The 16,180-nt window shown below is 37.4% G+C and overlaps 1 protein-coding gene across 1 annotated transcript; it reads right to left on the minus strand.

Annotated features, from left to right (window-relative positions):
* Positions 1-452: 452 nt before the first annotated feature.
* Positions 453-10,944, minus strand: fam117ba (family with sequence similarity 117 member Ba). Its single transcript, XM_084129722.1, has 8 exons — positions 10,537-10,944; positions 9,380-9,532; positions 7,715-7,798; positions 7,490-7,600; positions 5,613-5,756; positions 4,247-4,472; positions 4,035-4,155; positions 453-2,420 (listed from the first exon to the last, which is right to left on the minus strand). The coding sequence occupies exons 2-8, from the start codon at positions 9,398-9,400 to the stop codon at positions 2,132-2,134; spliced, it is 996 nt and encodes a 331-aa protein (XP_083985848.1). The 5' UTR covers positions 9,401-9,532; positions 10,537-10,944; the 3' UTR covers positions 453-2,131.
* Between the last annotated feature and the right edge of the window lie 5,236 nt (positions 10,945-16,180).

Below are 16,180 nucleotides of genomic sequence, written 5' to 3' on the forward strand. Positions count from 1 at the left end.
CAGATGAGTCTCCTGGCAAAAAGAGAACAGATAGCCTACGAAAACAAGACTCAAGATTGGCTTCGGAGTCGGGGATGGCGAGAACTGAGGGGTTTGAAATGTTGTAAACATTTTTATTATTCAACAGGTGAGTAAGGTATTTTATTAAACAGATAATTTGCCAAATGTAGCTCTATAACAGAGTTAATTGTAAAGCATTATCTATTGTGAAGGGTCATTTCATTGTGGTTGTTGTAGCTGTGCTGTTTTTTTTAAGGAAGTACCATGTCTATTAATGGGTATAGCCACAGTGTTCAGCTAGTCAGCTAGAGATCCTGTCCAAATAAACTGGTTATATCTATTAAGCCTAGTAGTGAATGTTTTATGAGCAGTAGGATAGCCAAATTCATCTGCACAAACAAAACAGTGTTGTTCCGCAAAAAAATTTTTTACCATTTTTTTTTTTTTTTTTTAACCAATAGAGGGCCAAACGTTAGTGTACCTTTAACAAACCAGAGTTACAACGATCTTGAAGTTTATTCACAGAAGAAAAGAATCTGGTAATAACTAAAACAAATGGAACAACAGGCACCTGTCTAATTTACACACTTCCCTATTTCAATTCAGTATTAAGGCAATTACATACATTACATTTTGTTCAGGATTGCCTGTAATCTTTCATCAACTTTTTTTTTGGAAGAAAGGAAGCTTTACTGTATGAATAATGGAATATTTCACAGTATAAAGTTGCTACAGTTCAAATCAGTACATTTTCAGATCACTATTAGCTAAAGCCATGCCTTTCTTTGAAATTGTTTGCATCTCTTTTCTCTTGCTGTTTCATGACAAGTCTTTCATATCCAGTGCAATCCATTTTCCTTCACTGTATTGAAATTACAGCAATGGCACCTTTCAGTTGAACTAATGTTTAAATTTAACAACTGAACTCATAATCATAATACTTTCCTGTACATTTGATCGTCGATGTCTCCTCCACCTAATGCGTGTTCAGGCTGTTCATGTACCAACAAAACTTCCTCTCACCAGCTAATCACATTAAGCACATACAGGTTTACGTATATGGGGAAGGGGCTCTATACATTTAAGGGGCCGAGACGAATGTAGGGTCAGACGATGATAGAAAAAGGACTGTAAGCAAACGGGGTCCTATGGACAGGTGGTGGGAGTCAGGCACATTTTTTAGTCCTCCTCAAATCTGCTACAACATTTCTGGTTGTTTTTCCAGCACTATTCAAACTGCATGTAAACTATAAGCAAGCAAAACTGTGACCTAAAACCTACATTTCCTCAGTAAATCAAATCACTTACTACATTTACACTACAGGTCAAACGTTAGGAGTAATTCATATTTTTGAATGTTTTTGAAAGACGTCTCTTATGCTCACCAAAGCTGCATTTATTCGATAAAAACAGCAAAATTGAACAGTATTCTATATTATTTTAGCCTTTATTTATTCCTGTGATGGCAAAGACTTTCTTTTTTGTAAACTTATCCCAAACTTTTGAATGGTAGTGTGTTACAATTTCCACAAAACTATTAAGCAGAACTGTTTTCAACATCGATAATAATAAGTGTGTTTCTTGAGCACCAAATCAGCATATTCTGAAGGATCATGTGACACTGAAACCTGGAGTAATGATGCTGAAAATTCAGCATTGGCATCACAGTAATAAATTACATTTTAAAATGTATTCAAATAGAAAATAGTTCTTTTAAACTGTATTTTTAATCAAATAAATGCAGCATAAGAGACCTTTCAAAAACATTAAAAATGATTCCAGACTCTTGTGTAGGTTAAAGGATGCAGCTATACATAAGAAAATTCAAAGGCTTCATGGTAAAATGCAATACATCGTTGAGAAAGTAAAAAGAAGTGCAATGCTAAAAATGCTTCATCTATGTACACCGTATTGAAAACCTTCTTTTGATCCTCCATTTGACATAATACCATTACCCTTATATAACAAAAAAAACAACAACTCTTGTTCAAGTTTCAAACTGATATCTCTCGAAGTTGTTCAGAACATGTTTTTAAATAAAATCTTAACAAAGCTCTGACTCTATCAGACAATACAGGAGTGTGGAAAAATGACATCTCTGTTCATCAGCTGAGGTTCCTTCGTTTCCGTTTTAACCCTCTGGCTCCTCAAGGTGTCGTGGGAGACATGGTGACTGACGTCCACGGGACAGGACGGAACCCATGGAGGGGGACAGGCTCCTAACCCCAACCCCACCCAGAGGCACCAAGGAGGGCGAGATACTACGGTATCCCACCCCGCTACGGAAGTTCAGCTCCTGGGTGGGTAGCAAAGGCTTTAAGATGCTCACCAGACAGAAAGCAGATCCGCTTTTGGGAATGAAGTTCACCTTGTTTCTGTCTGGGCAGAGATATGGAGGAATATCTTGGAGAGGCCTTGGCCTGGAACAGAAGATGCAAAAGTAGGTCATGGCTGTTTTGTGGAAATGTATCTTTCATACTGATAAGAAGTTAAACCCCTCACTATGAAAACATTACTACAAAACAACCAAGTCTTGACGCTTTACCATGAATGGAATACAAAATGGTGTACCATTACTTTTTTAAAGTCGTAGGGCCGACCTCAATGGCCTGGAACTTCTTGATTTTATCCAACAATTAAAGGTGCAGTAAGTGATTTCTGAGAAACGCTGTTGAAAGTGGATCGGACCGAGCACTACAACACACTTGTAGCCAATCAGCAGTTGGGGGTGTGTCCACTTATGAGGGGGGAGGAGAGAGAGTGAGCAAGAGGGAGATTTGAAGAAAGACTGTAGAAAGAGAGATGGCTGAGAGACATTACAAAAGGAAAATCACTGGAAAAAGAAGGGTTATGATAAGGCAAGAGCTTTAGTACCCTCGATTTTATTAGAAAAGCCTTCCAGCGCTGAGACAGAAGCGGGAAGGTCTGAAAATGGTTGCGTGGTTTCTGCTCCATACGTGAGTAACATTGGTTTAGCCATGTTTCACAGAACCTAGATATGCTGTTGTTGTAATGTTAGCTATAGTAACAGGACAGTTTTGAGGGTCATTGTTTGTCTGGAGCTGGTGTGATGCTGGCAACTAATAACCAACTCTTGTATATACTCTTGTGTACTAAATGTTCATATTTTGTTCTTCCTTGTCGTTCGTTCATCATTTTCGCAGTATTTTCCGCAAAGCATTTTTTTTTGTTGCTTTGCTTCTGCTATGATAAAGAGACATCCACATTTTGGGGCGGAGTAATGAAGGGAGGGGTGTGTTTGTTTGGGTTGATTTAAAATATAAACAATGTTTCTCAGAAATCGCTTACTGCACCTTTAAAATCATGCAATGAGTTATTTTGAGTTATACAAAATTAAATGTTCCATAAAATTGTAAAACACAGGAAGCAATAGTTTGAGGCTTTCTAATAATAAATAAAACTACTTCCATTAAATTGTTTCATGTCCGCTTTACACAAGTATTGCTTTGGTAAACCATAATTGTGACATAAGAAAAATCTTAATTATGACATAAATGATGAAATAAAAAGTCAACTATGAGATAAAAAGTATGTCATAATACTTTTTTTGTAAATTTTTACCTTTTTATAATTTTGATTTACCAAAGCATGATATTTTTTTTCACAGGGCTTCCATAATTTTGAAGATCACGATTAAACAAATATTTGTCTTTAATTTATGTGATCAATGACTGCAAACATTTGATTACAAACTAGATAGTCTCTAATAATTGACTTAAATTGAATTCATTTAGGCTAAATCTGCAACCCTGTTACCTAATTTTATAAAATATAATTTATTTCTAATTACTATTTATTTTATTAATTTACTAAATATATATTTTTTATTTTTGAAAAATAGAAAAACAGATTTTAAAACTATTCAGACAAATTTTGGTTATTGCAGACATTTAAAATAAAATAAAAATAAAACAGCTCATAGTATTTTTCTAAAAATAAAGCACCATCCTCAACTGACTGTTCAATATCTTACACAAACAGACAGACAAAATGTCTACAGAACAGTAACTCACTGGTTTTCTTCAAAAGCTTTAATTTTCTCGCAGCCCTCCGGAGGCTCACGTTTGAACATATAGCTGTTGTTGGGCTTTGGAGATGAAGCATATTTGGGCAGAGGAGACCAAGGTCCCAGGTCTAAGACGGGAAAAAGGAATGTTTAGAAATCAAATAGTTCGATTTTAGCTTATTGTGTGATGATGATGATGATGATGCATGTGCTTCTCACCTCTTTCTTTGCTCTCATTGAGCGTGTCATCGAGTGGGCTGTTTCCGACCGTGTCGTTGAGGATGCTGAGGTACGAGGGTGAGACTGAGTCAGCTCGGCTGCTGCTGTTGCTACGGTTACTGCCAAGCCCACCGTTCGAGGGCGTCTGTGTGTCAATGCTGCGTGTGCTGCTGCTGCGCTGGGGGAGGGGAGGGGGCGCGCGGTGCCCATCAGGAACATCCTGTGGCTAAAACACACATTTGCTTAAGTAAGTAGGATGTGCAGGGTAAAAGCAATTTCTACTAATTGGATTCCACAAAACATATCATTAGTATTGATTGTGCCCTGATAAGCCATGTTACAGCCCCTATAGCACAAAATAGGGCTGAACGATATTGGAAAGAATTGACATTGCAATCTTTTTGTCTGCCATGTATTGTGATATAAAAAAACAAACAAACAAAAAAAAAAAAACAGGAATTTTCAACAGATGACTTGAATAGCTACTGTATATTTGGAAAGAATGAACCATTCTAGAGTGAGTGGGGGTAATTTTATTGAGGTTCGTCTGCATAGAATTTAAAATTGGAAAAAGTGGAAAAATCACTTTACTCTGAAGACTTTTTTTTATCGCAAAATTCTTTAGGAAAAGCTTCACTGTAATAAAAATATTTTTAAATAAAGATATTTGGAGTACATTTGACAAATTTCAGTCTACATCGAAATTTCACTTTTAATTCAATCTGTTACTTGTTTCTTTGTAACTGTTTGTGAAATTTACTAGCATTTCTGAGAGAAATTTTTTCAAAGGTAAATCATACACTAAAAAATTAAATTATTATTATTAAAAAAAACCATCTTTTCACTTGAATTTCCATAGAGCACATTCTCACAGTTTTCTACCTATTCAATATGACTGTAAAATAATTATAATTATTATTATTAAATACAAATATTAAACAAAATAAGAAATATATTGTAATAAACATTGTACTGTAAAATAAAAAGAGTAATACAAATAATTTTACTTTACTGTAAAATTATAACTCCAATATTTCCATATTAATTTCTTCATTTTTCAAACGGCAAGCCATCAAGCTTTTATTTTATGTATATCACTCATGATATTAGTGTCTCAGAACAGCTTGATTCATAGTAAATTAGCCAAGCTATTCAGAGATGCTAAAACACTGTATCCTGAACTACACGTGTTTAAATGCTGCGCTTTACTCTGAAACTGGTAGTGCATACATATTTATTTCAGTAAATCACAGTTTTTGACAATCACACTTATAGTTATATCGCAACATGCAGCTCTACCACAAAAAATAAGTCAAAACCAATCCTGCACAACATAATACAGGCGGTATTATTGAGATGCACTCACTATTATGATCTCATCTCGTTCCACAGTGTCCCGTATGATGATGCGTTCAATCTCCTGGTTGAGCCCCTCTATGCTGTTCCGAAATCTTGGAGGTGTGGACTTAGAGATGGGGATGGGAATCAGGATGGTTTTAGGCATCTGAGACTGAGGAAAAAAAAGAGGAAAAAAGGTCCAACACTTCTTTAGAAATGCGTGTATGGGTCTAAGTATGTCTCAAGTACACAAACATTCCCCTGTAGGGGAAACCAGCCTTCTGTGTAATCCTGTTAGAACGACTCCCACACACAGTGAGCCCACACATACACAATCTCTGCAGTCTCTCCACTGCCAAAAATCAAACATTCTGCCAGACTAAGCTCCATCATTATACACAAACCACTGACTACAGAGAACATTACCATTGAGAGCCCATTACTGCTCAGCTTGAGGGCACTTCTTTTGAGTATGGTGTGATGTAAGCGCTCTTTCCCAATCTTTTCTTCATGCTCTCATGATCTTCTCTGTTTATGGTTTTGGATAGCCAAACTTTTCCTTTCCTTTCCTTTCCTTTCCTTTCCTTTCCTTTCCTTTCCTTTCCTTTCCTTTCCTTTCCTTTCCCATTTCTCAGAAACGAGTCCTCTTGGTTTTTGAGATGTATTGACACAATCTCTCCTGTCCTTAAAACACTAAAGATGTTGAGAGGAACATTCCAGGTTCAGTACAAGTTCAATCAATGGAATTTGTGGCATAATTTGTGGCATTAATTACCACAAAAATAAATTTGCACTTCCTCTTCCTTTTTAAAAAAGAAAGAAAGCCAAAGTCTACAATGGAACTGAAGGCAGGCAATCTGTAAACATTAAAATACTCGCTGTTTCAATAGTTTGGTCTTAAGACATAAACAATATGCATGCTAACCTGATTTTTAGTGTGAAATATTGCTCTCTAACCTTTTCTTTATAAGTTGTTGTATTCAATTTTAACAACATCATTGCCATAATAACTACATACAGTAATGCCTAAAAACGTCCAACTCCAAAATGACTTTTACAATTTACAATTTTACAATTACAACAGAACAATTAATTGAAGGTCACATTAGTGAAATTTTCACTGGCAAAAAGGACAACTGTCCACTGTGAATCATTTTCAGACAAAGCAGCGTTCTGTTGTCAACGCTGCAAATTTGCATTACTTCAACCCGATGAGAAATCTGTGTGGAGAAATGTTTCTTAAGATTTCCATTTCCAGATCCCTATTCAAACTGGATTTCGTCCGCAAAATTTTGACCTTTTATATATTCCAAAAATGGCTACATTCACATACATTTTAAGTGCCTCACTGTACCCTAACCCTAACCTCGAAAATTATACTTGTGGTAATCAACATTTTCTAGCCACAAATGCTGTTGACTGAGCTTACCTTGTACTAAACCTGGAATATTCCTTCAAGTGAACAAATAAACCCAGTGCCCTCTACTCAGAGGGCTCATTTGCATGCTAGGTTGCTGTATTCTGCTGAGGTGTCAAGTATAATTAATTAAACAAAAGTGTTATAAAAATGCACACACATAGAAACACAATGTGTTGACTTATAGGTCCAAAGGCTGTCCAGAAGACGGCAGGCTGTGAGAGAAGACTTTGTAATCTACACTAAAACAAGCCACGGTCCTTTGGGACAATCCTGTCCCCCAGTCTCCAAGGGGCCAGAGAAGCCTCAAAAATGGGACAAATATGCAGGAAAGTGGGGCGCAATTAAATTCTCCAGATGTTTGGCCTACTTCAATTCTGCAGCGTGTTCTAGCTCAGGTTATGGTGGTACTCTTACAGACATTCAAGAGCACCCTGTTATTCGCACACAAGCACAAATGGTGGCTGCTGGGACGCGATGATGCCCACCTGTGACTGGATGATAGCATGGTTGCCATTAAAGGGGGACTTGCGGTCTTTGTCCCGGCGATGGCGGCTGCTGCGTTTGCTACGCTGGAGCTGTTGTCGCAATTTTGCGATCTAAAAGAAGTCAAAATGGGGATGATGAATAGCATAGTACAGGAAAAAACGAATAAAGGAGAAGGTTAAGGCAGACTAGATCAGCACATGTTATAATGGCTCTAGATGTCTCACCTCTTTCAGCTGGTCAGTGCTGCCGCAAGAAGCCGATCGCTTATGAGAGCCTCTCCTCCGCTCATCTACCCAGGCCCTAGGGGTCTGACAAGGGAAAACGAGAGCGAATGAGTGAAGAACAGAGACTGGACTGAACAGTTCAAGAATCGACTGGTTCATTCATGAAACGGCTTACTGGAGGGAAAGATTATTCAGTCTGTTCCTCACAGAAAGCTATTGTATGACTTCAAGAACCTTTGATTCAAAGGTTTCCTTTTTTTAAAGCTTAACAGCCATAAAGCCATTATAAACTATCATTGTGAATTTTTTATTTTGTTTTTGTATGGCCTTGTTTACACCTGGTATTAAGATGCGTTTTGGTTGATCAGATCACTAGAAGAGGGAAACATACTGTATATCCATTTACACCTGGTGTTTTAATCCGTCTCTTTTGTCCACTTTCAACCACTTCCGTCTTGATTTCTTCAAAGGGAGGGTCTATGGGCGGGTAAATGTATGTTTTTTTCAGATCTTTCGATCTAATGGTTTCTGCTCTGACAGCCGCAAGACCACGATCGCTGTGAGTGAGTGTTAGAAATCAGGAATGATGAGAGAACATTGTGCTTGGTAGTTTTTTTTTCTTCAAACCAAACTTGGGTCTTCAGCCGACAAAGCGCGCTTCCCATAATGTTAACGCATTAGGTCAGTAGGCGGAGAGTAGGTGGTCTTTTGTGGCTGTTCGAACCCATTTGACCACATGAGCGTTTACACTACGAAAGCAATCAGGTCGATTGCGTTTTCAACTACCTCTGGAAGTGATTGATAGTGGAGAAGCTTAAAACGTTTTAGACACCCACTGATTGAAACAGGGCCTAGGTGAACTAACTCTTTAATGTATGAATACTAAGAAAAAATCTAGAACAAGGTATTAGTCCTTTTTTCACCCTATAAAACATGAGCAAGCAGAAAACTATACCAATTATACTTTATGTAAAAATATATAACTGGTATTTTAACTGGTATATTATATGCCTTAAAGGAATAGTTCACTTAAAATGAAAATTCTGTCATCATTTACTCACCCTCATGTTGTTCTAAACCTGTATGACTTTTTTTCTTCTGATGAACACAAAAGAAGATATTTTGAAGAATGTCTGTAACCAGACAGTTGATGGACCCCATTGACTTTCATAGTAGGAAAAAAAAAATACTATGGAAGTCAATGGGATCCATCAACTGTCTGGTTACCGACATTCTTCAAAATATCTTTCTTTGTGTTCAGCAGAAGAAAGAAAACAAACTGAAACAACTTTAGGGTGAGTAAATGAAGACAGAATTTTCATTTTTAAGTGAGCTATTCCTTTAACTGGTAAAAACATTTAACTAAATTATATTAACCTATATTGTGAATTCTACACAATTATATTTCTATATAGTATATTTAAATTACACTATCAATAAATTATTCATTTTATTTGTTGATTGTAAATTGGCTTCCCAGGTAACTTTAAAACTGGACATTTGTTATAAACAAAATTATCCCTTTTTTATCACATATATGTTATATGTGAGTGTTTTTATATATGTGGTTATAATATAAGTATAATTTTCTCTATGGTATAATTCTGTCCATTTAAAGTATGCATGTTATGTAAGGATAGCATATAAACAGCATAAATGTCTCACCTGAGTGGCCTTGTCCCTCATTTAGAGGGTGTGGTGGGCGGAGCTCCCGTGCCGCTGCCAGTTCCTTGATAGGCCAGAACTTACAGGTGAGCTCAAGGGAAAAGAATCCCTCAATGTTTCAGCTCAAGGAAGGGCTTTCGCAATGATGAGTGACTAATGTAAAAAGAAAGGAAAAGTAGGATATTTTATAGATAGACCTGCATAGACGCTCAATAGTTTTAAAAGTTGGATTGCATTTTTAAAAATCTTTTAGTTTTGATTCATCCACAGCAAAACTGCTGACCCAGCATGTCCCCTCCTCTCTTGCTGTAAAATAATCATTATCTCTCGGCCTCTATCCATAATCTCTTAATCCATGTGTGGCCTCTGTCCCCCATTTATTTTCTACATTCTCCCCACTCTTTTTATTCTTTACTACACCATCTTTTTTATGTCTGTTCATTGCATGTAAAAACAAACAAAAACACAGAATTACTGAGGTCACTGAAATTCAATCCACACGAAGATGGATTTTTATGCATTAATGTAAGAATTTATAACACAACCTACAGTTAGCTGAAGGCTTATTGATTGTAATGGTTGTTGTTTGAAATGTAGTGTTGTTTACCCACATAGTGTCCCCCTTGAAGCCTATTTTCAGCCATGGTGTTTGCCATGGCAACCAATCTAGATAAGGTGTGATGTTAATGCAATGCACTCTGCCAGATTAAATGCATTGATGAAATAAAATCATTAAATAGATGGTGATTCGTGACTAAAAATAAATTAATAACAATAGCACTCATTGTATAAAATAGCGTAAAATATGCTGCATCAATGAAATAGATAATTGTAATCAGAGGTCAAATTTTTAAAAGCGCAAAATTCTAAATATGCATTTTATAATTGCAGATTTGCAGATGGATGGAATGATTGCAACAGAAGACCAGTCGCATCATCAGTGTGAAATCTGCAGCACCGCACCCCGCGCGCAGGAATAACGAAAACAAGACGACGAACCGCATGATAATGCCATATAGATTACACTGCTCACATTATTCATAATCTACAACCATTGCAGGCATACACTCAATATGCATGCAAAAACAATATCCATGATAGAACAATAATAGCCTGCATTGATAAATAAGCGCATGGTGTTTCATACGGGTACGCACCTTTGACTGATGAACGAATGACTGCACACAGCGCGTTCATGGTCCTTTGCGTTAAAAAGAAAACACAACTGTGTGGTATGGATCCAACGTTTGTAAGGTCGTTGAAAAACAGGTTGGCTGTTGGTGGTGGAGGGCGGCCGGTGTTGCTGGGTCAGAGAAACAGAAGGAGGATGTGCAGAGGAGGCGTTGCTATGGGCGTTGCTGTGCTGCTGGTGGTCGATGGGCTAGAGCTGCGCAGTATTATCGAAGTGAGTGAATGTATGAGTGGGTCCTAAACAGCTGAAAAATAAAATACTATTTTTTTTGCGGTTGCAGACATGTCTTTTGGGGAGGGGCGGCGAGGGTCTCCCTCAGAGGACAGCTGGCGTTGATGTGCGCGCTCCCTCAGCCTCAGTGGTTCCGTCCCGTGCGCGCGCACACCAGACGACGTTACTGTTGCTGAGGCGCGTGGTGCTGTTTTTCCTCCATCCTGCTGATGTGCTGGTCCACGACCAGAGATGGGCGCTATAACGCTGTGCAAATATCAAAAGTAACAGATACAATACACAATGTAGCCTGTATAATGTATACATCACATGTATGTATTTATTAGGGGTTCAAGCATGAAATGCTGAAACCCTATTGTAATTGTGCTGATTTTTAGGGGTTCAAGCACGAAGTGCTGAAACCCTATTGTAATTGTACTGATTTTTATTATTATTATTTTTCTTCTGCCGTAAAACGCATCGTGCAGCCCAAACCGTAAATGCTAGAGACTTGAAACTTTGCCAGATGGTAGTACAAAAATCGAGGAGAGGTTATCAAAATATGACCCCGATTGGCCCATAGGTGGCGCTACAGTGCAAAAAACAAAAAAAAATCACATTTTTGCTTAAATCTCATTAACCGTTTGTCACAGACTCAAGTGTCTTATATCATTGGAATCCTTGGGTCAAGCCGAACAAAAAAGGCCTCAAGGATTTCATTTCCGGTATGCATATTTTCCGCCATTTTGAATTATGTCCAAAACCTACTTTTGCGAACTAGTCCCTGGTTTTGTGTCCGATCGGAACCAAACCAGTGCAGAAATGTTCTCTGGAGTCAGAATATCAATAATTATCGAAAAAAAGTTGAAATTTCGATTGACGGTCGCTAAGAGGCGCCAAAATGTCTGAAGAAGGCGGAGCCTATTTTACTAAAATGGCTATAACTCCAGAAGTAAATGAGGTATCTTCACCAAACTCGGTACACCTGTGTAAGAGGTCAATCTGAGGTCATAGTAAAAAGATTGCGGCGATTGGCCACATGGTGGCGCTATAACATGAAAAAAACATAAATCAGGCTGTAACCACCTGACCGTTAGTCCGATTGACTTGAAAATTGGTATGCAGTGTCTTGGTCCAAGCTGTCATGTATATCTATGAGGACATTGGTGTATCTCAAAAAACATGGCCGCCATCGGCCAATGAAGTTTGAGCACCTATTAGACAAGGTTAACGGAGGCCGATTGGAACAAAACTCGGTGGGCATGTTCGACTCATGGCCCTAGAGGTCTGTAAGAATTTTGAAAGAAATCGGCCACTAGTTGGCGCTAACGAGTTTTATGGCTCTGTAATCACGTGCTGTTACACTTATCATCACAAAATGCATATCATTTGATAGATCTGCTCATGCTGAACAACTTTGCCTCTAGAAACATTGCTGTCAATCAAACAGTTTATTAATTATTCACGAATATGTTAAAAACCTACTTTTGCGAACTAGTCCCTGGTTTTTCGCCCGATCGGAACCAGACCAGTCTAGGACAATTCTCTGGACTCTCTAGATCAATAATTATCAAAAAAAAGTTAAAATTTTGCTTTTGGTTGGCTAGAAGAGGATCATTTATAAAATAGGCGTGTCCAAATACACTCAAACGTCTATAAAGCCTAAATAAAAACTCAGAACTTCACAAAAATTGATGGGCATATGTGAAATAATATGCTAAAGAAGCATGGAAATTTTTATGGAGATCGGACCATAGGTGGCGCTATAACTGTTAAAAAGCTTTGAAAACCATATATTTCCTATGGTAAATTTCCTGTATTGGCTGTAAATGGACTTTTCCATCTATTATTTCAGTGGTTAAAAGCTTTCTAAATAAATCTTAATGTCTTAAATGCTTATGTGCTTAAAGGCCTTAAATGCTTGAACCCCGATAAATGCTGCTTGCAGCTTTAATTATTATTATTATTATTATTCCGCCGTAAAACGCATCGTGCAGCCTAAACCGTAAGTGCTAGAGACTTGAAACTTGGCCAGAAGGTAGTACAAAAATCGAGGAGAGGTTCAGAGAATATGAGCTAGATTGGCCAATAGGTGGCGCTACAGTGCAAAAAACAAAAAAATTGCATATTTTTGCTTAAATCTCATCAACCCTTTGTCACAGACTCAAGTGTCTTATATCTTTGGAATCCTTGGGTCAAGCCGAACAAAAAAGGCCTCAAGGATTTCATTTCCGGTATGCAAATTTTTCCGCCATTTTGGATTTTGTCCAAAACCTACTTTTGCGAACTAGTCCCTGGTTTTTCGCCCGATCGGAACCAAACCAGTGCAGAAATATTCACAGGAGTCTGAATATCAATAATTATCGAAAAAAAGTTAAAATTTCGATCCACGGTTGCTAAGGGGCATCAAAACGTTCGCAGGAGGCGGAGCTAATTATACAAAAATGGCTATAACTCGTGAACGAAATGAGATATTTTCACCAAACTCGGTACACATATGTATGAGCTCAAGTTGAGGTCACAGTAAAAAAAATCGCGGTGATTGGCCTCATGGTGGCGCTATAATATGAAAAAAACATAAAACAGGCTATAACCACCTGACCGTTAGTCCGATTGACTTGAAAATTGGTATGCAGTGTCTTGGTCCAAGGTGCCATGTATGTCTATGAGGACATTGGTGTATCTCAAAAAACATGGCCGCTATCGGCCAATGAAGTTTGAGCACCTATTAGACAAGGTTAACGGAGGCCGATCGGAACAAAACTCAGTGGGCATGTTCGGCTCAAGCCCCTAGAGGTCTGTAAGAATTTTGAAAGAAATCGGCCACTAGTTGGCGCTAACGAGTTTTATGGCTCTGTAATCACGTGGTGTTACACTTATCGTCACAAAATGCATATCATATGATAGATCTGCTCATGCTGAACAACTTTGCCTCTAGAACCATTGCTGTCAATCAAACAGTTCATTAAATATTCATGAATATGTTAAAAACCTACTTTTGCGAACTAGTCCTAGGTTTTTTGCCCGATCGGAACCAGACCAGTCTAGGACAATTCTCTGGACTCTCTAGATCAATAATTATCAAAAAAAAGTTGAACTTTTGCATTTGGATGGCTGTAATAGGGTAATTTATAAAATGGGCGTGTCAAAATACATTAAAAAGCCTATAAATCCTAAATAAAAACTCAGAACTTCACAAAAATTGGTCAGCATATGTGACATAACATCATTAACAAGCATGAAAAATTCTATGGAGATCGGACGATAGGTGGCGCTATAACTGTTAAAAAGCTTTAAAATCATATATTTCCTATGGTAAACTGCCTGTATTGGCTGTAAATGGTCTTTTCCATCTCTGATCATATAATTTTCATATCATAATGTTAAAAAACTAGTGCAATACAATTCTCTGGACTCACTAGATCAATAATTGTCAGAAAGTTGAACTACTTCATTTGGATAGCTATAATAGGTTCACTTCAAAATCTGGCCTTTACCAAGTGTCCCCGAAAGCCTATATCTCTTTAATCAATGCTCAGACCTTCTTAAAAACAAGTCAGAACGTGTGAAATATCACCCTGAACAAGCATGAAAATTTTCAGACAGATCGGACAAAATTTGCCTCTATAACAGTTAAAAAGGTGAAAATGATATGAATTAATGGCATGTTAAGCCAATAAGTGGTATTTTACTGCCCCCTGCTGTTTAAAATAGTCATTTTCTCATATTGGTATTGGTATCAGCCATGGTAAATCATGATAAATGATGGTGTGTGTGTGTGTGTGTGTGTGTGTGTGTGTGTGTGTGTGTGTGTGTGGTACAAATATAACAAAGGTTTTATTTTCCAACATGAAAACAAACATAACAGAGTGCTAGTGCACAAACAATAACCGACAATGATAATGGATGAGAGGGGAACTTAAATACACAGATCAAGACAAGGACAACAGGTGACGGTTATGATGATGAGGAGCAGGTGATGATGAGGAGGGTGATGAGGAGCAGGTGCAGGTGATGACGACAGATGGTGAATGTGATGAAGACAGAAGGTGAATGTGATGAAGGTGAATGTGACACCAATATCACTGAAACATTTGTGTGTGTGTGTGTGTGTGTGTGTGTGTGTGTGTGTGTAGCATTATTGTGTGTAGCATATGTAGCAAGTATGCATTATTGAGTTAACATGGAAACACTGGTTTGCTTTAGTGCAGAAAACTGGTCAAAATCATGAGGTTTAAAGTGAAAGTGAGCCAATAAGTGGTCTTCTACTGCCCTCTGCTGGCCATTCTACTTATTAATTAAATTTTTCCACATGTGCTTGCATTTATACTTGAATACACACTAAAAATCACTTATATAGCAATAACTATTATAACACAATCATATTTTGTCAGTGTTAATCACTTTATTTGCACTGACACTTCAAATAATTGCTAGTAATGTGGTAAATCATGGTTAACTATGCTGTGTGTGTGTGTGTGTGTGTGTGTGTGTGTGTGTGTGTAAGCATGCATTGAGTTAACATGGATAAACTGGTTTGCTTTAGTGCAGAAAACTGGTTTAAAGTGAAAGTGAGCCAATAAGTGGTCTTCTACTGCCCTCTGCAGGCCATTCTACTTATTAATGAAATATTTCAACATGTGCTTGCATTCATACTTGAATACACACTAAAAAAATCACTTATATAGCAATAACCATTATAACACAATCATATTTTGTCAGTGTTAATCACTTTATTTGCACTGACACTTCAAATAATTGCTAGTAATGTGATAAATCAGGCTAGAAACATGGTAAATCAAAGTAAATAATACTAGATTGTCGTTTATCTCCTGGTAAATAATACTAGAACGTGGTATATCATGGTAAATCATGGTTAACTATGCTGTGTGTGTGTGTGTGTGTGTGTGTGTGTGTGTGTGTGTGTGTGTGTGTGTGTGTGTGTGTGTGTAAGCATGCATTGAGTTAACATGGAAAAACTGGTTTGCTTTAGTGCAGAAAACTGGTTTAAAGTGAAAGTGAGCCAATAAGTGGTCTTCTAGTGCCCTCTGCTGGCCATTCTACTTAATAATGAAATATTTTACATGTGCTTTTGCATTCATACTTGGACACACACACAAAAATCACGTATATAACTAACTATTATAACACAATAATATTTTGTCAGTGTTCATCACCTCATTTGCACTGACACTTCACATAATTGCTAGTAATGTGGTTAATCATGCTAGAAACATTGTAAATCATAGTAAATAATACTGAAATGAGGTGTATCAAGGTAAATCATGCTAGAATCCTAATAAATCATTCTGGAACATGGTATATGATAGTAAATCATGCTAGAATCATATTAAATAATTCTAGAATGTGGCAAATCGTTGTGGGAGGAGCCTATTTTA

Source organism: Abramis brama (genome assembly GCF_963993115.1).
Source record: "Abramis brama genome assembly, chromosome: 11".
Lineage (NCBI taxonomy): Eukaryota > Metazoa > Chordata > Actinopteri > Cypriniformes > Leuciscidae > Abramis > Abramis brama.

Coding starts and splice junctions, on each gene's coding strand:
- fam117ba (XM_084129722.1), bottom strand. CDS start 9,400: ATGAGGGACAAGGCCACTCAG. Junction 4,473..5,612: donor AACGAGATGAGATCATAATA/GTGAGTGCATCT, acceptor TGTGTGTTTTAG/CCACAGGATGTTCCTGATGG. Junction 2,421..4,034: donor AAAGCTTTTGAAGAAAACCA/GTGAGTTACTGT, acceptor CTTCTGTTCCAG/GCCAAGGCCTCTCCAAGATA.